The 22627-nt window shown below is 41.8% G+C and overlaps 1 protein-coding gene across 3 annotated transcripts in view; it reads left to right on the plus strand.

The window, feature by feature from the left end:
- myripa (myosin VIIA and Rab interacting protein a) overlaps positions 1-22627 on the plus strand; it is a 54319-nt gene that overhangs the window by 14198 nt on the left and 17494 nt on the right. For all 3 annotated transcript variants that reach the window (XM_031810608.1, XM_031810609.1, XM_031810610.1), the window contains exons 3-5: positions 7238-7459; positions 14537-14673; positions 20190-20267. In XM_031810608.1, coding sequence (XP_031666468.1) covers positions 7238-7459; positions 14537-14673; positions 20190-20267 — 437 coding nt within the window. The remainder of the gene's footprint in view (positions 1-7237; positions 7460-14536; positions 14674-20189; positions 20268-22627) is intronic.

Consider the following 22627-nt stretch of genomic DNA (forward strand, 5'->3'; position numbering starts at 1 on the left):
GACACGTTTCATGGGAATGTTGCAAGGACATTCACGTGTCCAGTTTTCTGAGGGTTAGGAGAATATTCATTCAACGTCCCACCAAACATACACAGAACATGTTTGCCATGTTCTCAAATGATAAGATATGAATGTTCTAGACACGTTTCATGAGAACGTTGCAAGAACATTCCTGTGTATCAGTCATTGGGATGGTCGCAAAGAAACATTCTATAAAAAAAAATATTGTTTCATCATTATACATCACCCCTTGTTACTGTGGCTGAGCCCATCAAGGCTCTGATTGGTGAACCACCGATCCATTCACAGCTCTTTGTTTGTTGGCAAGGGTCACTCATACACACACAAACAATGCTTTTAACATACAGTGTTTTCAGCTTACATATTTGACACACATGATTACATTTTGCATGTTCATTTATAAAGTTATTATTATTCCACATTGTACACGTACATATCCCAACCAGAAGCCATGGATACCAGGCAACATCCGCATCGAGCTGAAGGCTAGAGCTGTCGCTTTCAAGGAGCGGGACACTAATCCAGACGTTTATAAGAAATCCCGCTACCCCCTCAGGTGAACCATCAAACAGGCAAAGCGTAAATACAGGATTAAGATTGAATCATACTACACCGGCTCTGATGCTCGTAGGATGTGGCAGGGCTTGAAAACTATTGCGGACTACAAAAGGAAACCCAACCGAGAGCTGCCCAATGACACGAGCCTACCAGGCGAGCTAAATGCCTTTTATGCTCGTTTCGAGGCAAGTAACACTGAAGCATGCATGAGAGCACCAGCTGCTCCGGACGACTGTGTGATAACGCTCTCGGTAGTCGATGTGAGCAAGACCTTTAAAACAGGACAACATTTACAAAGCCGCAGAGCCAAACGGATTACCAGAGCCTGTACTCAAAGCATTCGCAGACCAACTGGCAAGTGTCTTCACTGACATTTTAACCTCTCTCTGACCGAGTCTGTAATACCTACATGTTTCAAGCAGACCACCATAGTCACTGTCCCCAAGGAAGTGAAGGTAACATGCCTAAATGCTTACTGCCCCGTAGCAATCACGTTGGTAGCCATGAAGTACATTGAAAGGCTGGTCATGGCTCACATCAACAGCATGATCCCGGATACCCTAGATCCACTCCAATTCGCATACCGTCCCAACAGATCCACAGATGATGCAATCTCAATTGCACTCTACACTGCCCTTTCCCACCTGGACAAAAGGAACACCAATGCCAGAATACTGTATATTGACTACAGCTCAGCTTTCAATACCATAGTGCCACAAAGCTCATCACTTAGCTAAAGACCCTGGGACTAAACACCTCCCTCTGCAACTGGTTTCTGAACTTCCTGACTGGCCTCCACAGGTGGTCCCTGTTCACTCACGACTGCATGGCAAAACATGACTCCAACACCATCATTACGTTTGCTGACGACACAACAGATTACCGACAACAATGAGACAGGCTATAGGAAGGAGGTCAGAGGCCTGGCAGTGTGGTGTTAGGACAACAACCTCTCCCTCAATGTGAGCAAGACAAAGGAGCTGATCATGGACCACAGGAAAAGGCCGGCCTAAAATCCCCCTATTGACATCGATGGGGCTGTAGTGGAGCGGGTCGAGAGATTCAACTTCCTTGGTGTACGCATCACCAACGAACTATCATGGTCCAAACACACCAATACAGTCATGAAGAGGGCATGACAACAACCTTTCCCCCTCAGGAGACTGAAATAATTTGGCCTGGGTCACCAGGTCCTAAAAAAATTCTACAGCTGCACCATTGAGAGTATCCTGAACGGTTGCATCACCGCCTGGTATGATAACTGCTCAGCATCTGACCGTATGGCGCTACAGAGGGTAGTGCGTACGGCCCAGTACATCACTGTGGCTAAGCTTCCTGCCATCCAGGACTTATATACTAGGCAGTGTCAGAGGAAGGCCCAAAAAATTGTCAGAGACTCCAGTCACCCAAATCATAAACTGTTCTTTCTGCTACCGCACGGCAAGCAGTACCAGAGTGCCAAATCTGGGACCAGAAGACTCCTTAACAACTTCTAACTCCAAGCTATAAGACTGCTGAACAATGAATCAAATGGCCTCCCAGACTATTTACATTGACCCCCCCCCCCCATTTGTTTTTACACTGCTGCTACCCGCTGTTTATTATCTATGATTAGTCACTTTACCACGACCTACATGTACAAAATATCTCGACTAACCTGCTCCCCCGCACATTGACTCGGTACCAGTAGCGTCATTATTTTTTTGTGTTCATTTTTATTATTTTTTACTTTAGTTTATTTGGTAAAAATATTCGTAACTCTTTTTTGAACCGCATTGTTTGTTAAGGGCTTGTAAGTAAGCATTTCACGGTAAGGTCTACACCTGTTGTATTCAGGAGTATGTGACAAAAGAAGTTGGGTTTGATTTTATTACATTTCTTTTGTCAGTTATCAGTTCATCATACTAGTCCCTCATCAATGAGTATGGTTACATGCACACAATAATGTGATTATTGTGGATAGTCTGATTAATATAATAGTTCAATTAAAATGTTTACATGCTTTGCAAGAAGAGGGATTCCCTAATAATACTGTTTACATGGACACTTCTGAAATGAGGCTACCTGATGGCAGAAAAATCAAATCGCCAATCAAAATATAAGTTCTACCACGGAGAACATTATTTTGGGGAAGCATATTTGATTCTAACTTCGAACATAATGTATGTGAAAACTACTTCTAAGATGCATACATTCAGTTGTTCCAGACACACTTCACACACACACTAAAGAGGGAGGCTCACTTGGCTGGTGCTAGCACATGCACAGATCAAGTACACCTCTGGAACACCAATTAAGGTGTTTACATGTCCTAATAATTAAAAAGATTGCTAAAAAAATGGTGTTTTAATCGGTATATGCTTACTTCCATTTTGACCGTGCACCGATTAAGATAGGCAGAGTAAGGTAGTTCCTTTATTTCTTTAGGGATATGAATACCATGTATGTCCATTTCATCATCAGACCATTTTATTGGTAAACTACACGGTAATGTAAGTGTTGTATTTTTTTGCAACTTAATATGTAATATGGTATACTTATCCTAGGTGGGTTGTAATCCAGAGAGGTTAGAAACATGATCTAAATCATCTACGAGGCTGTGCAGGGATCCAGATTGCATATTTAAGAGGAAACTCAATTAAGTCGTCAGCGTAAAATGACACCTTTTTTTTTAAGCCCTGGATTTCTAGCCTCTCTATATTATTGTTGGATTGGATTTTAATAGCTAACATTTTGATGGCCACAATAAATAGATATGCAGACAGTGTACAACCTTGTTTTGCTCCTTTTGACAGTTTAATACTTTCTGAGAAGTAGCCAATTTGTACTATTTTACACCTGGAGTTCTATACATAACTTTAACCTATTGTATAAGAGATTCACCAAAATTAAAATAGTCCAAGCATTTACTGTACATATCTATTCTAGTCATACTTTATCAAAATTACTTTATCATACTTTTTCAAAATCTTCCATGATGTCACGATCATCATGGGAAGTAGACCAAAGCGCAGCGTGTTGAGCGTACATTTATTTTTATTCGCCAACAAAAACAATAAACAATACAAAATGACCGTGAAGCTTAACAGGGCTATCGTGCCCCTAACAAAGAACCTCCCACAAAACCAACACGGAAAAAGGCTGCCTAAAAAGGCTGCCTAAGTATGATTCCCAATCAGGCTCCGGACTGGGGACCGTCGCTGGAGGCTCGGTCCTTGGAGGAGGCACAGGATGGACCAGGCTGCAGAGACCTACTGGAGGCCTGGTCCTTGGAGGAGGCACCGGGCTGTGGGGGAGCACTGGAGATCTGGTGCGTATCCCTGGCACCACTCTTCCCGGCTGAATGCCCACTTTAGCCCGGCACCTTCAGAGCGCAGGCCCAGCGCGAACCGGGCTGTGGGGGAGCACTGGACATCTGGTGCTTGACACTTGCACCTCTCCTCTTGGCTGAATGCCCACTTTAGCCCGGCACGTGCAGGGAGCTGGAACAGGCTGCACTGGGTTCTCCTGGCGAACTGGGGATACCGTGCGTAGAGCTGGCGCAGGATAACCTGGGCCAAAGAGACGCACCGGAGACCAGGAGCGCTGAGCCGGCACAATCCCTCCTGGCTGAATGCCAACTCTAGCACGGCATCTGCGGAGAGCTGGCATATAGCGCATCGGGCTATGAGAGCGCACTGGAGACACCGTGCGCTTTACCGCATAACACGGTGCCTGACCAGTACCACGCTCCTTTCTGTAAGCACAGGGAGTTGGCTCAGGTCTTACCCCTGACTCCGCCAATCTCCCTGTGTGCCCCTTGGGGCTGCCTCTCGTGCCTGCTACGATGACTTGCCTCCTCATATCGCCGCCGCTCCTCCTTCGCTGCCTTTATCTCCTCCTTTGGACGGCAATATTCCCCAGCCTGCCTCCAGGGTCCCTTACCGTCCAGGATCTCCTCCCATGTCCAGGAGTCCTCTTTACCACACTGCTTGGTCCTTTGGAGGTGGGAAGTTCTGTCACGATCGTCATGGGAAGTAGACCAAAGCGCAGGGTGGTGAGCGTACATTTCTTTTTATTTAAGATAAATGTCGCCAACAAAAACAATAAACAATACAAACCGACCGTGAAGCTTAACAGGGCTATCGTGTCCCTAACAAAGATAACCTCCCACAAAACCAACAGAGGAAAAGGCTGCCTAAGTATGATTCCCAATCAGACACAACGATAGACAGCTGTCTCTGATTGAGAACCATACCACAAAGAAATAGAAAACATAGAAAATCAGAACGTAGAATGCCCACCCAAATCACATCCTGACCAAACCAAAATAGAGACATAAAAAGGCTCTCTAAGGTCAGGGCGTGACACATGAATACCAGATCTGGTTTCCTAGATTAAAAGCGTTCTATTGTTTTAAGTACTTGCTTATCTCAAATGTATCGTTCATTTAAAATACCTGTCTAATCAGGATGAATAATATCCAACAACACCTTTGCTAGGATTTTTGCATCACAGCACTGAAGTGTAAGGGGCCTCCAGTTTTTTAGATAGACTGCATCTTTATACTTACTACCTGGTTTCTTTTTCAGTCATAGTGAAATCAGAACTTCTCAAAACAAATCAAATCAAATGTATTTATAAAGCCCTTCTTACATAAGCTGATATCTCAAAGTGCTGAACAGAAACCCAGCCTAAAACCCCAAACAGCAAGCAATGCAGGTGTAGAAGCACGGTGGCTAGGAAAAACCCCCAAAAAAGGCCAAAACCTAGGAAGAAACCTAGAGAGGAACCAGGGGTGGCCAGTCCCCCTCTGGCTGTGCCGGGTGGAGATTATAACAGAACATGGCCAAGATGTTCAAATGTTCATAGATGACCATCAGGGTCTAATAATAATAATCACAGTGGATGTCGAGGGTGCAACAGGTCAGCACCTCAGAGTAAATGTCAGTTGGCTTTTCGTAGCCGATCACATTCAGAGGATCTCTACTGCTCCTGTTGTCTCTAGAGAGTTGAAAAGAGAGAGAGAGAGAGAGTGCCTTTCTGTTCACCCTCACACTCCTGGGTAAGACTACACTCAATCATAGAACCTACTGAACAGATGAGTCTTCGATAAAGACTTAAAGGATGAGACCAAGTCTGAGTCTCTCACATGGGTAGGCAGACCATTCCATAAAAATTGAGCTCTAGAGAAAGCCCTGCCACCAGCTGCCTCCAGAAATTCTAGGGACAATTAGGAGGCCTGCGTCTTGTGACCGTAGCGTACGTGTAGGTATGTACGGCAGGACCAAATCGGAAAGATAGGTAGGAGCAAGCCCATGTAATGCTTTGTAGGTTAGCAGTAGAACCTTGAAATCTGCCCTTGCCTTAACAGGAAGCCAGTGTAGAGAGGCTAGTACTGGAGTAATATGATCAATTTTTGGTGTTCTAGTCAAGATTCTAGCAGCCATGTATAGCACTAACTGAAGTTTAATTAGTGCTTTATCTGGGTAGCCGGAAAGTAGAGCATTGCAGTAGTCTAACCTAGAAGTGACAAAAGCATGGATACATTTTTCTGCATCATTTTTGGACAGAAAGTTTCTGATTTTTGCACTGTTACGTAGATGGAAATAAGCGGTACTTGAATCAGACTTCATATGTTCGTAAAAAGAGAGATCAGGGTCCAGAGTAACGCCAAGGTCCTTCACAGTTTTATTTGAGACGACTGTACAACCATCAACAATAATTGTCAGATTTAAGATCTCTTTGTTTCTTGGGACCTAGAACAAGTATCTCTGTTTTGTCCAAGTTTAAAAGTAGAACATTTGCAGCCATCCACTTCCTTATGTCTGAAGCCCACTGTGTCTGAAACCCACTGTTTTTATTTATTTACTTTTCTGCTCTTCTGCACACCAATATCTCTACCTGTACATGACCATCTGATCATTTATCACTCCAGTGTTAATCTGCAAAATTGTAATTATTTGCCTACCTCCTCATGCCTTTTGCACACATTGTATATAGACCCCCCCTTTGTTTTCTACTGTGTTATTGACTTGTTAATTGTTTACTCCATGTGTAACTCTTTGTTGTATGCTCACACTGCTATGCTTTATCTTGGCCAGGTCGCAGTTGCAAATGAGAACTTGTTCTCAACTAGCCTACCTGGTTAAATAAAGGTGAAAAAAATAAATAAAAAAATAAAAAAACACAGGCTTCCAGCGAGGGCAATTTTGGGGCTTCACCATGTTTCATCGAAATGTACAGCTGTGTGTCATCCGCACAGCAGTGAAAGTTAACATTATGTTTCCGAATGACATCACCAAGAGGTCAAATATATAGTGAAAACAATATTGGTCCCAAAACGGAACCTTGCGGAGTACCTGATCGTTGACAACTTGTATAGGAGTGGTTAAAACATGCTAATAATGTATCATTGAGTAGACTATAAAATGTTTAATATACATCAACTGGTCTGCCATCCAGCCGTGGAGTTTTCCCTGGAATAAAGGCTTTAATTGCATCAAGAAGTCTTCCTGTACAGTTGATAATTTTACACTATTATTTCCCCCCCCCCAAAATCGTAATAGATAACTTCAGTTGGTGGAAATCACCCTCCCCCTCTCACTCATCCTCTCTCCCCCTCATCCTCTCTTCCCCCTACCCCCCCCCCCCCCCCCTCTCCACCATCCTCCCTCAGTGAGCTGAAGCAGGAGCTGGATGAGGAGGGAAGTCGCTGCTCCCTCCTCTCCCGGCAGCATCGCTTCAACGAGCGCTGCTGCATCCGCTGCTGCTCTCCATTCACCTTCCTGGTCAACCCCAAGCGCCCGTGTCTGGACTGCAAGTACAACATCTGCAAGACCTGCCGCTCCTACAGCAAGAAGGACAAAGCCTGGGTCTGCTCTGCGTGTCAGAAAGGGAGGTCAGTGGGGATGGAGGAATGTGTGATTCTGTGTACAGGTATAAGCGGGGATGAAAGTGGGAGGAGGTGTCGTAGGATGGTGGATTGGAGATGAAATAGAAGACGGTCATAGAATTGTCCATGTGTGTGGGTGTGTCTATGTGTTTGGGTGTGTCAATGTTTGTGTGTGTGTCTATGTGTGTGGGTGTGTCTATGTGTGTGTGCATTTTGTAGTTAGCCTATTTGCCAATGATGAATGACAGTGACAGTCTTCATCCGCTGTGTGAGATTGTGTTGAGCCTTCGACCTCAGTGACTAACATGTATTTAGTACTGGAGATGTCAGGTAGCCACACTGTCATAAACACATGTAATATCAACAGTCTCCTCTCTCAGACGTCACTGTCTGTGACACCTGTACACCGCCTGTGTCAACTTACTTTATATTCACTATGCAACATACTGTACATGCACACACACTGTCGCACCTCAACATGGCAACTACCACTCACACATTTACTAAGTTCATCACCCATGTAGGCCTAGAGACACACATTTACTAAGTTTATCACCCGTGTAGGCCTAGAGACACACATTTACTAAGTTTATCACCCGTGTAGGCCTAGAGACACATATTTTAAGCAAATGCAAAATAGGGTCATATAGTTATGACCCTATAAGTCTCTCTGACTGGAAGTGTTGCAGTTTGTTTGCTTTAGGTAACACTGATCTTTGGTAAAGGTTTTAACTAAAGCCACACTTCTCCCCATTGATTTGATATTTCGTTCTGTTCAAGATATATTGTGGTCATGCAGTACTGTTTATGGGCAAGCTACTATGTGCATATTAATGCTGACCAGTTAATTGAGCTTACCCTGGGTTGTCCAGTAATGGTTAGGTTAAATCACATCAGTCCACAGGGACCACAACCTCTGTGTTATGTTGAAGCACTCATTAACCTCATGTATTATTCATGAGCCATGCTGCTTTGCATACAGTAAATATCTTAAGACACGCTCATCTAGAAATTGTAAATACTAAGCCAATGGTTGGTCTCTTTTGTAATATTATAGCTTATGATATAGGCTCGTATTCACACTGTGTATCAGACACTCATAGATATCTTCAGAAAGTATTCATACCCCTTGACTTATTCCACATTTTGTTGTGTTACAGCCTGAATTCAAAATTTATTAAATATATTATTTTAAACAGCTACACACCATACCCCATAATTAACTAAGTTAATTTTTGTTGTTGTTGTAATTTTAGCAAATTGATTGAAAATAAAATACAGAAATATCTCATTCACATAAGTATTCACATCCCCGAATCAATACTTTGTAAAAGCACCTTTGGCAGCGAGTTTTTCTGATTAAGTCTCTAAGAGCTTCCACACCTGGATTGTGCAACATTTGTCCATTATTCTTATCAAAATTCTTCAAGCTTTGTCAAATTAGTTGTTGGTCATTGCTAGACAACCATTTTCAGGTCATGCCATAGATTTTCAAGTAGATTTAAGTAAACACTGTAACTCGGGAACATTCACTGTCATCTTGATAAGAAATTAAAGTGTAGATTTGGTTATTGAAAGGTGAATTAAGGTGAATTAATCTCCCAGTGTCTGGTGGAAAGCAGACTGAACCAGATTTTCCTCTAGGATTTAGCCTGTGCTTAGCTCCATTCCGTTTCTTTTTTATCCTGAAAAACTCCCCAGTTCTTAAGATTACAAGCATACACATAACGTGATGCAGCCAACGACTACGCTTGAAAATATGGAGAGTGGTACTCAGTAATGTGTTGTATTGTATTTGCCCCAAACATAACACTTTGTATTCAAGACAAAAAGTGAATGGCTTTGCCACATTTTTTGCAGTATTACTTTAGTGCCTTGTTGCAAACAGGATGCATGTTTTGGAATATTTTTATTCTATACAGGCTTTTCTTTTCACTCTGTCATTTAGGTTAGTTTTGTGGAGTAACTACAATGTTGTTGATCCATCCTCAGTTTTCTCCTATCACAGCCATTAAACTCTGTAACTGTTTTAAAGTCACCATTGGCCTCATGGTGAAATCCCTGAACGATTTCCTTCCTCTCCGGCAACTGAGTTAGGAAGGACGCCTGTATCTTTGTAGTGACTGGGTGTATTGATACACCATCCAAAGTGTAATTAATAAATTCACCAAGCGCAAAGAGATTTATTTTCAATGTCTCCTTTATTTGTAAGGCATTGGAAAAACTCCATGGTCTTTGTGGTTGAATCTGTGTCTGAAATTCACTGCGTGATTGAGGGACCTTACAGATAATTGTATGTGTGGGGTACAGAGATTAGTTATTATTGGACACAGAGTGGGTCCATGCAACTTATTATGTGACTAGTTAAGCACATGTTTACTCCTGAACAAAGGGGTTGAATGCTTATTCACTCAAGACATTTAACCTTTTAAATTTTCATACAAAATTTACATTTCTAAAAACATGATTCTACCTTGAAATTATGGGGCATTGTGTGTAGGCCTATGACAAACAATCTCAATTTAATCAATTTTAAAACCAGGCTGTAACAATACAAAATGTGGAAAATCGGGAAAATGTCTCTGTCTTTTAGAGATGAGGATCGCATCCTCACAATTAGCTACTGCACTCTGAAGATGTCGAACACTTCTGATTCTCTGTGGACCAACTGTATTAAATGCATCAACTGTGGCTGAAGTGGGTTGGTGCTCCTCCAGAACTCAATGCCTCTACATATGTACAGTACTACTTTAATTTGACCAGTTTCTCACAGCAGGAAAATATTACTTCAACAACAGGAAAGGGGTTGGTAAATGCTTTGACATTTTAAAGTGGAAATTACAAACTTTAGAAGCCTTTTTAAATCTCAAATACATTACAATTTAAATTTCCTGCTGCACAGGAAAAATATCTGCGACAACAGAGTAATCAAATTAATGCAGGTGCATCATTTTGGCACCCAGAATTAATTCTTGCATGGTCTGCCCAGTAAGTCGATTTAGACTGTCATGAGAGACAAGCAGCTGCACTACAGGTGGTGCTTTCATGTCTTAGTGAGTCTGTTCAATGAGGCAGGATGCAGAAGAACTGTGTAGGCTATGCTAGTTGCCCTGCATGACTTGTCCAGCATCTCTCTGGCCTTGTTTATACCTGGCGCTAACATGGGTTCTGTGTCCTGATCTTGTCCACATTCTGATTGTGCCCACATTTTCAGACATGTGTCTACACAAAATGTGCCTCTTATCTGTCCTCTGTGTCCACATTGTGAACAGATGTCCTGGTCCTACCCTGGCTAAATATGTGGTTGCTTCAAGTTGTGTATTTACGGTCTTCTGTTATCAGCTCCAATGTTAGTCCATTATAGCCTAGTTTGTTAAACAGTCTACATAAACAAAATGCCAAAATGTAAGGCTATCCCATATTGTTTTAATACATTGAACAGTCCACATTGTTCTAAGTAATTGCATGGCTTTAATATGGAAATATATTGTTAAACATAACATTCACACTTATGTAGGCCAACTATAAAACGCATCATGAGCCATGGGCCAAACATTGCCAATTAGCATGATAAGTCACCATTGATTAGACCTAAAAAAGACAGTGAATCATTTGAATCAAATTCTAATAAAACAAAAAACCGTCTTGTTTTAAATAAGCTACAGTCTAAATAGAGTTAGGCGACAGGAACCATAATTGCGCCCCATGGGCATATAATAGTAAGACTACATAGACTATGGAGCTTTGATATGACTATCATCGCCGTTGATATGGCCAATAGTGACTTTGCCAGGTAAATGAACAGCCTACAAGCGGATTCAGCAGCATGGACAGCAATCGAAATCCCCGCGATTTGACAGTTACGTCCCTCAGAGTAAAGTTGAAGATAATAAACAAAAAAACAATATCAGTCTTTTTAATTAAATGAATTGATGCTCCTAAACAGGGTTCCTACAGTCACTGACATCCTTCATGCAATGGGCATCGCGCAAACGAGTACAAACTTTTCACAGAATCTGGACAAATATACAGTGTGTACATGTCCAATATAAATTAAAAAGGGGAACATCTGTTGACTGTTTTGCTGTTGGTGATATTTTCATAAAACATTGGTGATGTAGGCTACTGATAAGGCTACTTGTGTGTGCCTCCGTTGGCAAAATCAATGCCTTAAACAATTGTGTCACCACTAAAACCAGCTTTTGGTCGGTCTAGTTGTGCTGACTGAAATATACCTCAAATATTTCCACCCCTCCCACCTCAGCGCAATGGAGCTGATGTTAGACAGATACATTACCAACTCTGGTGCAAATGTTGTAAAATAGCGGATTGCTGGCTTTTACAAGTCGAAATGGCCAACGAGTGTGCGTTTGACACTAGCGCCAGTCTAATGATGATTTATAGAATTCATATACACTTGTAAGCTATCCAGAACAAGTGTGTATCTGACTACCTCCGGAGGTGGGCAGGAAGATCTGATCTCAATCTGATCACAACCTGTCTTTTGATTGTCTACACCTGTTTAGAAATGTGGGCACAATCAGAACAAAGGTTGCATGTTACCAGGTGTAAACGGGGCCTTTGTAAGTGAATCAACCTTGGCAACGGTTGGCTGGGAGTAATATGTGAAGTCTGATTGTCTGAGAGTGTACAGGGGTTCACAGTTCATTGACTAAGAGTCTATATGAGACAGCAGGTGAAGACTGATTGTGTGAGTGTGCAGCGGAAAGCAGCCTATTGGCTGAGAGTGTTCAAGAGACCATGTGTCATTGGCTGACTGGGTTCAGGAAGCAACAGGTGAAGGATAGCCGAATTAGCTGAGAGTAGAGGTCTTCACATGTCAAATAAGTTGGATCTGTTCCGAAAGTGGATCTGGGCCGGACCCGATATGCATCATTTTTCATGTATTTTTTATATAGAGACCTGTTCCGAAAGTACCCGAGGAACACTAGACCCATTCCGTGTAGGCCTGTTCAGATCCAGACCCGGTCCGATCCGAATGAGGGAAGCAGCAGAAAAGGCTGTAGTGCATGCACTTTCTCATAATTACAAATAACTCCATTCAGAATTATAAAGCAGCAGTCTGTTGGCTCTTGGTCATTGTAGACTATCCTCCTCATTTTACTTTTAACTCCGTCATCTTAATTACATCTTCCATTGATTAGATATCTCCTAAATTTTGCCCCACAAGGAGGCTCTATGACAGTAGCCTATTGCCACTTTGATGACTTATGGTTGGCCAACAACAACAACAAGCCCAGCTGCTTTTCACGATTGTGTAAAGCAAAGAGCAGCAGCATAAATTCTACACATTTTCTCTCTCTACTGCAGCAGTCGGGTTCGGATCTATATGGGTCCTTCTGGACAAGTCATTAAAATTACACATAACGAGACCCGTGACAATCATTTCAGATCCGACCCAGACCTGTGACATTATTTAGAATTCAGAATCCGGTCCCTCTCGGGTATTCGGGTACAACTGAATCCGTGAAGACCTCTGGCTGAGAGTATACAGAGAAAAGCAGGCTTTTGGCTGAGAGTGTTCAAGAGACAATACAGTCAACTGACTACTGACTGCCGACTGACTGATCGACAAAGAACTTTGCATCATAAATAAATACTCATTATTATTTGTATATCAGTCAGTGTGTCATTGGTTGACAGTGTTCCGGAATTAGCATTCTTAATTCCATTCCTTTACTAGATTTGTGTGTATTTGGTATATGTTGTGTAATTGTTAGATATTGTTAGATGTTACTTGTTACATATTACTGGGCTAGAAGCACAAGCATTTCACTACATCTGTCAAACATGTGTACGTGACAAATAATTGGATTTGAGCAGGTCATTGGCAGGTCATTAACTGCGATTGTACAGGAGGAGACAGAAGGCCTGTAAACTCTGGACCAGCTGTTTCTAATGGCAGCCCTGTTCTGCCCAGCTGTTCCACTGTAGGATTTAGACCTGTGGACTTTTTACCTACATACGCAGCTAGAATTAAGATGATTTCCCTGGCAGACAAGGTGTGTGTGTGGGTCTGTGTGTGATCTTGTTCTTCTATCGTCATGAGGAACTGAAATCCCCAAAAGGAGAGTAAAACAAAGGAAAATTCTCCCTCGTTGGGGACATTTCTCAAGTCCCCACAAAGACAAAGGCTATTTTAAGCTTAGGGGTTAGGTTTAGGGGTTAGGGTTACAATTAGGGTTAGGTTTAGAGTTAGGTGTTAAGGTTAGGTTTAAGGTTTAAGGTTTGGGTTAGGTTTAGGGTTAGGTAAATAGGGTTAGGATTAACCCTAACCCAGTGTCCTTTGGGGAGGAAATAGACAATCGATTCAAGGGAAATAAATATGTCTACAATCAGAGATCTCCTAACTAGAATAAGTTGGCAGATGTTCAACATAGTGAGATGAGGACAAGGGATCTGTGTGTGTGTGTGTGTGTGTGTGTGTGTTGGCCATGGTCCCCTTGATTCAGAGGTACAGTACATGTGGTCACACATGCAAAGCCCATACACACCCTACAAAGTTATGACAGTAGAGGTCACAGAATGCCTTAGCCCTGACCCAGAACAATGGAGCTAATGGAATCGTCCTAAAAGTTACAACCACCCCCAAAAATAGTCCCTGAATAGAATCTGTGTTTGAAATTCACTGCTCGACTGAGGGACCTTACAGATAATTGTTTGTGTGGTGGAGACGAAGAAGTCGTTCAAAAATCGTGTTAAACATTTTTATTGCACATAGTCCATGCAACTTATTATGTGACTTGTTAAGCACACTTGTACTCCTGAACTAATGTAGGCTTGCCATAACAAAGGGGTTGAAAGCATATTGACTCAAGACATTTCAGCTTTTCATTTCTTTGTAAAATTTTCTAAATACATAATTCCACTTTGACATTATGGTGTATTGTGGGTAAGTCAGTGACAAAAAAAATCAATCTCAATTTAATCCATTTAAAATTCAGGCTGTAACACAACATCAGGGAAAACATCAAGGGGTGTGAATATTTTCCTGAAGCACTGTAATATCACCACATCTAATCAGTCCTCCTTTCTCTCTCCTCTCTGTTGTCATCGTGCCAGGCTTCTGAAGACCCAGTCCCTGGAGTGGTATTACAACAATGTAAAGTGTCGCTTCAAGAGGTTTGGTAGTGCCAAGGTGCTGAAGACACTATACAGAAAACACCTGGCGGAGCATGGGACGCTGGGAGAACTCACAGGTACTGGATACAGACTGGACAGTTTTTTTTTTACTGCTGCCACAACTTTAATCGCATCGACCGTACGAGTGCAGAGACTCTCTGCTTGTGTCAAATCTTCCAGCATCTTAGGGATGGATCAACATTTACAGAATGGTTACATGGAGGAAAATGGGGAGGGTCATGCTTTTTCAATTTCAGTCAACGGGAAGGTGTAGTATTTTTATAATCTAGTCCAGGGGAGTAATTTGTAATTGATAAAATGTCAATATTTCTTAGTGTTTTAGAATTAATTGCTTATTAAGCTATAAATAGATATGTGCCCGATGTCGTCCCTCATCTCTGATTCTCCGCTTAATATCAAATGTGCCTATAGGCTATTTAGTGTTGTCTCAAGTCAAATGATCCATAACCTAGGCTATGGGCTACGAAGTGCATGCTCTGGGAAGCAAAGCACAGAGCAAAATGATATATTTCTAAGATAGCTGCTGGGATGGTGTAAATACAACTGCATTACACACTGCAATGGATATTCCAACCCTGAGCCCCGGGCTGCTCTGCTCTTGCTGATCAAAACCCTTTTGGTAATCCAGAGGTGGGGCAAAGGTACAGGACGGCAGGCAGGCTCAAGGGCAAAATGAGTGGTCAGGCGGGCGGGCTCAGGGACAGGACAGACAAGGATCAAATCCAGGAGGACGAGAAAAGAGAGACGGGAAAAGCAGGAGCTGACACAAAAATGCTGGTTGTCTTGAAACAAGACGAACTGGCAACAGACAAACAGAAAACACAGGTATAAATGCACAGGGGATAATGGGGAAGATGGGCAACACCTGGGGGGGAGTGGAGACAATCACAAGGACAGGTGAAAAAGATTCAGGTATGACAGTTACATTAAAACCAAGACTCAAATTGAGGGGGTATGTCTACCTTTTATTGAAGAAAATGGCCAAGAAGCACAGGCCTACCCCTTGTTAGCGTAAGATTTTCGAGGAGAAAAAATAAAACCTCTCATAGAGTTAAGCCATGGAAGAAGAGTAGCCAGCAGTTAAAGCTTACATTTTTCTACGTTGGTAGGCCTACTCTTTCTAGGGTGGAAGGGTAGGCCTAACTTTTGAAAGTAACATGCTCAGATTCCTAATTATTTGCAAACAGGGACAGTTTCATTGCAAACAAAACACACTGATTTGGCATTAGAGAAATATAATAAGATTAACACATAGGCCTATCTGTCTGTCCATTCAAAGCCTGTCATTTTGGTAATCTGTGTGGCATAAAAAAATATGATGCTAATATGTACAATTAATTAGAATTGCATGAAATGTTTATAAAATGCCCTTTTTTTCTCTGACCGGCAAATACAATGATAGAGTCATGCAATGCTTTTCCTACACCCCTACTCTTTTCCACAGTGGTCTGCAAACCCACAACTTTCAAAATACCTCTAATGTCATATCATGCTTAAAGGACACATTTTAAGCGTTCAGGGAGGATTTAGGTAAAATACTACTTATATTGCTGAAGGGAGGGCCATCCATTTTCATTTTATTATTTATTTTTGATTTTATTTCACCTTTATTTAACCAGGTAGGCCAGTTGAGAACAAGTTCTCATTTACAACTGCGACCTGGCCAAGATAAAGCAAAGCAGTGCGACAAAAACAATTAACACTAGAGTGATAGATGTGCAGATGAGGATGTGCAAGTAGAAATACTGGTGTGCAAAAGATCAGAAAAACAAAAACAAATATGGGGATGAGGTAGGTAGTTGGATGGGCTATTTACAGATGGGCTGTGTACAGATGCAGCGATCGGTAAGCTGCTCTGACAGCTGATGCTTAAAGTTAGTGATGGAGATGTAAGTCTCCAACTTCAGTGATTTTTGCAATTCGTTCCAGTCATTGGCAGCAGAGAACTGGAAGGAAAGGCGGCCAAAGGAGGTTTTGGCTTTGGGGATGACTGGTGAAATATACCTGCTGGAGCACATGCTTCGGGTGGATGTTGCTATGGTGACCAGTGAACTGAGATAAGGCAGAGCTTTACCTAGCAAAGACTTATAGATGACCTGGAGCCAGTGGGTTTGGCGACGAATATGTAGCGAGGACCAGCCAACCAGAGCTTTAAGGTCACAGTGCTGGGTAGTTTAAGGGGCTTTGGTGACAAAACGGATGGCACTGTGATAGACTGCATCCAATTTGCTGAGTAGAGTGTTGGAGGCTAGTTTGTAAATGACATCCCCGAAGTCAAGCATCGGTAGGTTAGTCAGTTTTACGAGGGTATGTTTGGCAGAATGAGTGGAGGCTTTGTTGCGAAATAGGAAGCCGATTCTAGATGTAATTTTCGATTGGAGATGCTTAATATGAGTCTGGAAGGAGAGTTTACAGTCTAGCCAGACACCTAGGTATTTATAGTTGTCCACATATTGTAAGTCAGAACCGCCCAGAGTAGTGATGCTAGTCGGGCAGGCAGGTGCGGGTAGCGATGGGTTGAAGAGCATGCATTTAGTTTTACTAGCATTTAAGAGCAGTTGGAGAGCATGCATTTAGTTTTACTAGCATTTAAGAGCAGTTGGAGGCCAAGGAAGGAGTGTTGTATGGCAATGAAGCTCGTTTGGAGGTTTGTTAACACAGTGTCCAAAGATTCTTAGAAGTAGTTTGTGAACCAGGCGAGGCAGTCATTAGAGAATCAAAGGCTGTTGAGTCTGCCGATAAGAATACGGTGATTGACAGAGTTGAAAGCCTTGGCCATGTCGATGAAGACGGCTGCACAGTACTGTCTTTTATCAATGGCGGTTATGATATCGTTTAGGACCTTGAGCATGGCTGAGGTGCACCTGTGACCAGCTCGGAAACCGGATTGCATAGCGGAGAAGGTACGGTGGGATTCGAAATGGTCGGTGATCTGTTTGTTAACTTGGCTCTAAAAGACCTTGGAAAGGCAGGACAGGATGAATACAGGTCTGTAACAGTTTGGGTCTAGAGTGTTTCCCCCTTTGAAGAGGGGAATGACCGCGGCTGATTTCCAATCTTTAGGAATCTCAGACGATACGAAATAGAGGTTGAACAGACTAGTAATAGGGCTTGCAACAATGCAAGCAGATCATTTTAGGAAGAGAGCGTCCAGATTGTTTAGCCCACCTGATTTGTAGGGATCCAGATTGTGCAGCTCTTTCAGAACATCAGCTGTCTGGATTTAGGTGAAGGATAAGCGGGGGGAGGCTTGGGCCAGTTGCTGTGCGGGGTGCAGAGCTGTTGTTCGGGGTTGGGGTAGCCAGGTGGAAAGCATGGCTAGCCGTAGAGAAATGCTTATTGAAATGATCAATTATCATGGATTTATCGGTGGTGACAGTGTTTCCTAGTCTCAGTGCTGTGGGCAGCTGTGAGGAGGTGCTCTTATTCTCCATGGACTTTACAGTGTCCCAAAACTTTTGGGAATTAGAGAGGTCTGATTGCCTTCAGGTCAAGAGGTGGGTGCAGCAGGACTGTTGAGGGAGAAGGAAACAGTACTAAGCGCCTGCAGGCTTTAATTTCATATAACAAGTTCACCAGATTACTGTACACATCCTGAGACGGGCAATGTGTAGGCCACACTGAGTTTAGGAACAGAAGCTAAAATCTGTGTTATATGAATGTAATAGTAGAATGCAATGTGAATACCTCAATTGTGTGACTATTATTAGTATGTGGATTACATTCTACTTAATGCCATAGTCATAAAGCTCTCTCTGTGTGTGTGTGTGTGTGTGTGTGTGTGTGTGTGTGTGTGTGTGTGTGTGTGTGTGTGTGTGTGTGTGTGTGTGTGTGTGTGTGTGTTCTTCGAATGTAATTGTATAATGCAATGTGAATGCATTATCCGTGTCTGTACTTGACAACATAGTAAGTACATGTGTGGATTACATTCTACTTAATGCCCTCTGCCATATTCATAAAGCCTACTATGGACTAACACGGACTAAATTACTTTGTGCACAGTAGCGGGTAAAATCACTGAGGAAGCCAAGCCAGAAACAAAAGCCATATTTCAACTCATGTGTTGTGATAATTGCGTTGTTTGTTCTATAAGCTGGTAGTTCATATGCCTTGCGGCCATGATATATTGGCCTAAAGTCCAGACAATAAGAAGACACAGTGACAGAATAATTTCAACCACACCTTTGATTCATCACAAAATTGAGTCCACATAGCATATTGCATGTAACAAACAGTTATATGACCCACAGCAATGGTCAAGCAAGTTAAAACCAGTTAAATTTAAATAAAGGTGAAATAAAATTTTCCCAAAATTATTATTTTATGTTATTTTATAGTATGAAGAATGCAATTGAACGTAGCTGAATAAAATTGAAAGGATATTTTCTCCAAACGATTTGAGGGACTGTGTGTGTGTGTGTGTGTGTGTGCGTGCGTGCGTTCTTGTGCGTGCCTGTGGACCCCCAATACACAGCCAGTTAGCAATAGAGTCGCAAAGAAAACAGAATGAGGCTTTGTTCTCAAATCTAGTTCATGTCACTCAAGTTCACTGCCTTCCTCCTTAAAAGGACTGGAAATGACCATATCCACTTCCCCAATCCACTTCTGAACTACATGAACACTGGGCACACGCAGTCCAGGGATAAGGTTGATAATGCCTCACACAAGACTCAGTAATGCAGTTACATAACAACAAATAACCTCAGCTTTATGTGCATATTTAGAGGACCTGAATAGAGCTCAAAGCAGAATGAGAATGTATGACTAGGGCTGTTATGGTGACTGTAATACCGCCACACCGACGGTCACCAGTCATGATGGCAGTCAAATTCCACTTCACATTTAGTCATGGTAATTAGGTTTCTGCAATCTCTGATGCTACTCAGCACTCTATTAATGCAAATGTAATTGAAAATCTAATCAATGTCTTCTTGAGCCCATGTTTCCCAACATTTCAATAGGTCATGCAATTGCGTGAGAAAACATGGCCTCTATTAAAAAGAGGAGGATCCCATCAGCTTCCTATAGGCTTACAATATTTATTTCTCAACTTTCCTAATATTAAGCACATTGCTTATCTATACAACAGGAGTATAGCCTACCTGGCTGGCATGAAAATGAACCATTCGCTATTTAAGTGCATAGATGACATGTATTTTTCTGCTGCCCCTGTTTCGAGACAGGTGCATGATAATGGTCCATTCTAAATCCAATCAAATTTCACACATATATTATTTAGTATATGTAAAGACAAGATTAAATCAAGGATAGTGTGATGTGTGATTGTGATGCTTTCTGGCAATATCAGATATGTCTATATCCTGGGAAATGTTCTTGTTACTTACAACCTCATGCTAATCACATTAGCCTACGTTAGCTCAACCATCCCGCGGGGGACCCACCAATCCAGTAGAGGTTTACGCACATAACAGGAGACAATTATTTGAAACAGACAAAGTTGTCCAATGCCTTAAGTTTTCCAATACCCATTTTATTTTCCTGTTCACACCTTTTTGCTACATTGTGACCTACTGAACATGACCCATGCCCTGTGTGTTGTATCTTTTTGCAGAGGGTAGCACGTATGAGGAGAGCATCGGCAACGAGGGCAGCGTCTGTAGTGAAAATGCCTTCTACAGACAGAGTGAAGGTAGGCTTCTGGCTTTCCCCTTCTAAAGCATTTCATGTCTTTACTGAAAGAACAGATAGGGGTGCCGTAGGTAGCCTAGTGGTTAGAATGTTGGGATAGTAACTGAAAGGTTGCTGGTTTGAATCCCTGAGTCTACTAGGTGAAAAATCTGTTGATCTGCCCTTGAGCAAGACACTTAACCATGGTTGTTGTCCATAATGGCTGATCCCTGGCTGTGACCTCTCTGAGGTATCTCAAGGAGATACACAAAAATAACTATTTCCATTACATACTTGTGTATATTTGTTAACAAATATAAGCACCCCAATCATTATTATTTTTGTTCATAAAATAACTTCCGGTTCCGGTGGCATGCATATCATAAATGGTGGCTATCTCGTGGCTTTTCTTTTGCAAAATAACTATACATTTACTTATTTTCAAATTATTGTCAACATATAACATCATATTAAGGTGTGGGACGCTTACTGTATGGCAGGTCTAGGGGGAAAAGGTAAGGAACTTGTCCGTCTGCCCTGCATTAAAGACCAAAAATGGTTCAAGAAAATTGTGATAACTAAAAATATATACCAGTTTCATTTAAGGACCAAAAAATTGACAGCGGTGCCATTTAAATTGCAAAATAGTTGGGAAGAGATTTTCGGTGTACCGATTCCATGGCACATGGTTTATGAATTGACACGCAAAACAACGCCAGATTCAAAACTTTGAATTTTTCAATTTAAATTATTGTCCAAAATTCTTGCAACTAATAGAATGTTATATATATGGGGGATACAATCTTTGCAGCTCTGCAGATTTTGCTGCAAGGAGGCAGAATCATTAGATCATTTATTTTGGTACTGTCCATATGTAGTTTGTTTTTGGTCACAGGTCCAGGAATGGCTGAAGAATTGCAACATTTACCTAGAACTAACACTGCAGATAGCAACACTGGGTGATTTGAAAAGTCAAAGTCAATCGATCAATAATATAATAATGATTTTAGCAACATTTTTTATCTTTAATTTACATTCTGTAGAAACTATGAGAATAGAAAGGTTCAGTACTTTTCTACTGCACAGTGGGATAGGTTGAATGGAGCTGAAGGGTGGGACTAATAACAAGATAACCAATGTAAAACAGACGGGGTCTGTAAAATGTACAGAACTTTTGTGAAATAGCCCAGTTACAAATAGAACTGATTGACATCAGAAATAGAGGAAGGACGAACAGCATCCCGGAGTCGCCTCTTCACTGTTGACATTGAGACGGGTATTTTGAGGGTACTATTTAATAAAGCTGCCAGTTGAGGACTTGTGAGGTGTCTGTTTCTCAAACTAGACACTAATGTACTTGTCCTCTTGCTCAGTTGTGCACCAGGGCCTCCCACTCTTTATATTCTGGTTATATTTTCCTGTCAAAACTACTTTTGGGTCTCAAGGAAAATGTATTGAGTAAAAAGTACATTATTTTCTTTACGAATGTAGTGAAGTAAAAGTAGTTAAATATAAAATAGTGTACAGATATCACAAAAAACGACTTAAGTAGTAATTTCAAGTATTTTTACTTAAGTACTTTACACCACTGCCCAAATGCCTTCACACCAGTACATTAGCATACTTTATATACTGTTACACATGCACTTATCACATAGTATTCCATACAAGATAAGACCATGCAACCTGAGTTGAAACTAGAGTGAGGTGAACATGTACAGTACATAAACAGATGATTGCGCCATATTTTTATGTGATGGACACTTGATACGATCACATGATATTGTTGTGGTATGTCACAAAATCATATTATAGTGATAGACGAGGTAGTTATATGCATACAATCAGGGATAAAGTGGCTGAGCAGCATGATAAAAAAATAGTAGCAGCAACGTATATCGTGTGTGTTTTATAACAGAGTCATTTTAATAGAGCCACTGCAGATAGTGCTGATGACTGGTCCGCCCAAACCACGCATGAACAAGGGAATCTATATTCGGAGAGCCTGTTGCTGTCCTGCCCTTGACTTTGGTGCAGGGCATGTGATGTCCATAAACTCTTCATCATAAAATTGTCTGATCTTGTCAAAAAGTTAGCTTGTGTCCAGCCCAGATGGCGCTTTACAGGCTGACCATCTATAGGAGGAAGGATGCAATGCAGCTGAAACCTGGTCCCGACAGACCGAACGCTCCTTGGCAACAACACCAGACTCCAGAGCATTGAAGCTGTAAAACAGGGAATAACAAAAAATCTGAAGACATTACAACCCTGCACAACATCAATTCACCTCCCAAGTTTAGATAAGAATAACCTCATACAATGAATTTTATTTGCTGGTACTGCTTGATCTGTAGAGGAGGCCTGAAGTACAGAGTGTTGTTG

Source organism: Oncorhynchus kisutch, linkage group LG30, assembly GCF_002021735.2.
Source record: "Oncorhynchus kisutch isolate 150728-3 linkage group LG30, Okis_V2, whole genome shotgun sequence".
Lineage (NCBI taxonomy): Eukaryota > Metazoa > Chordata > Actinopteri > Salmoniformes > Salmonidae > Oncorhynchus > Oncorhynchus kisutch.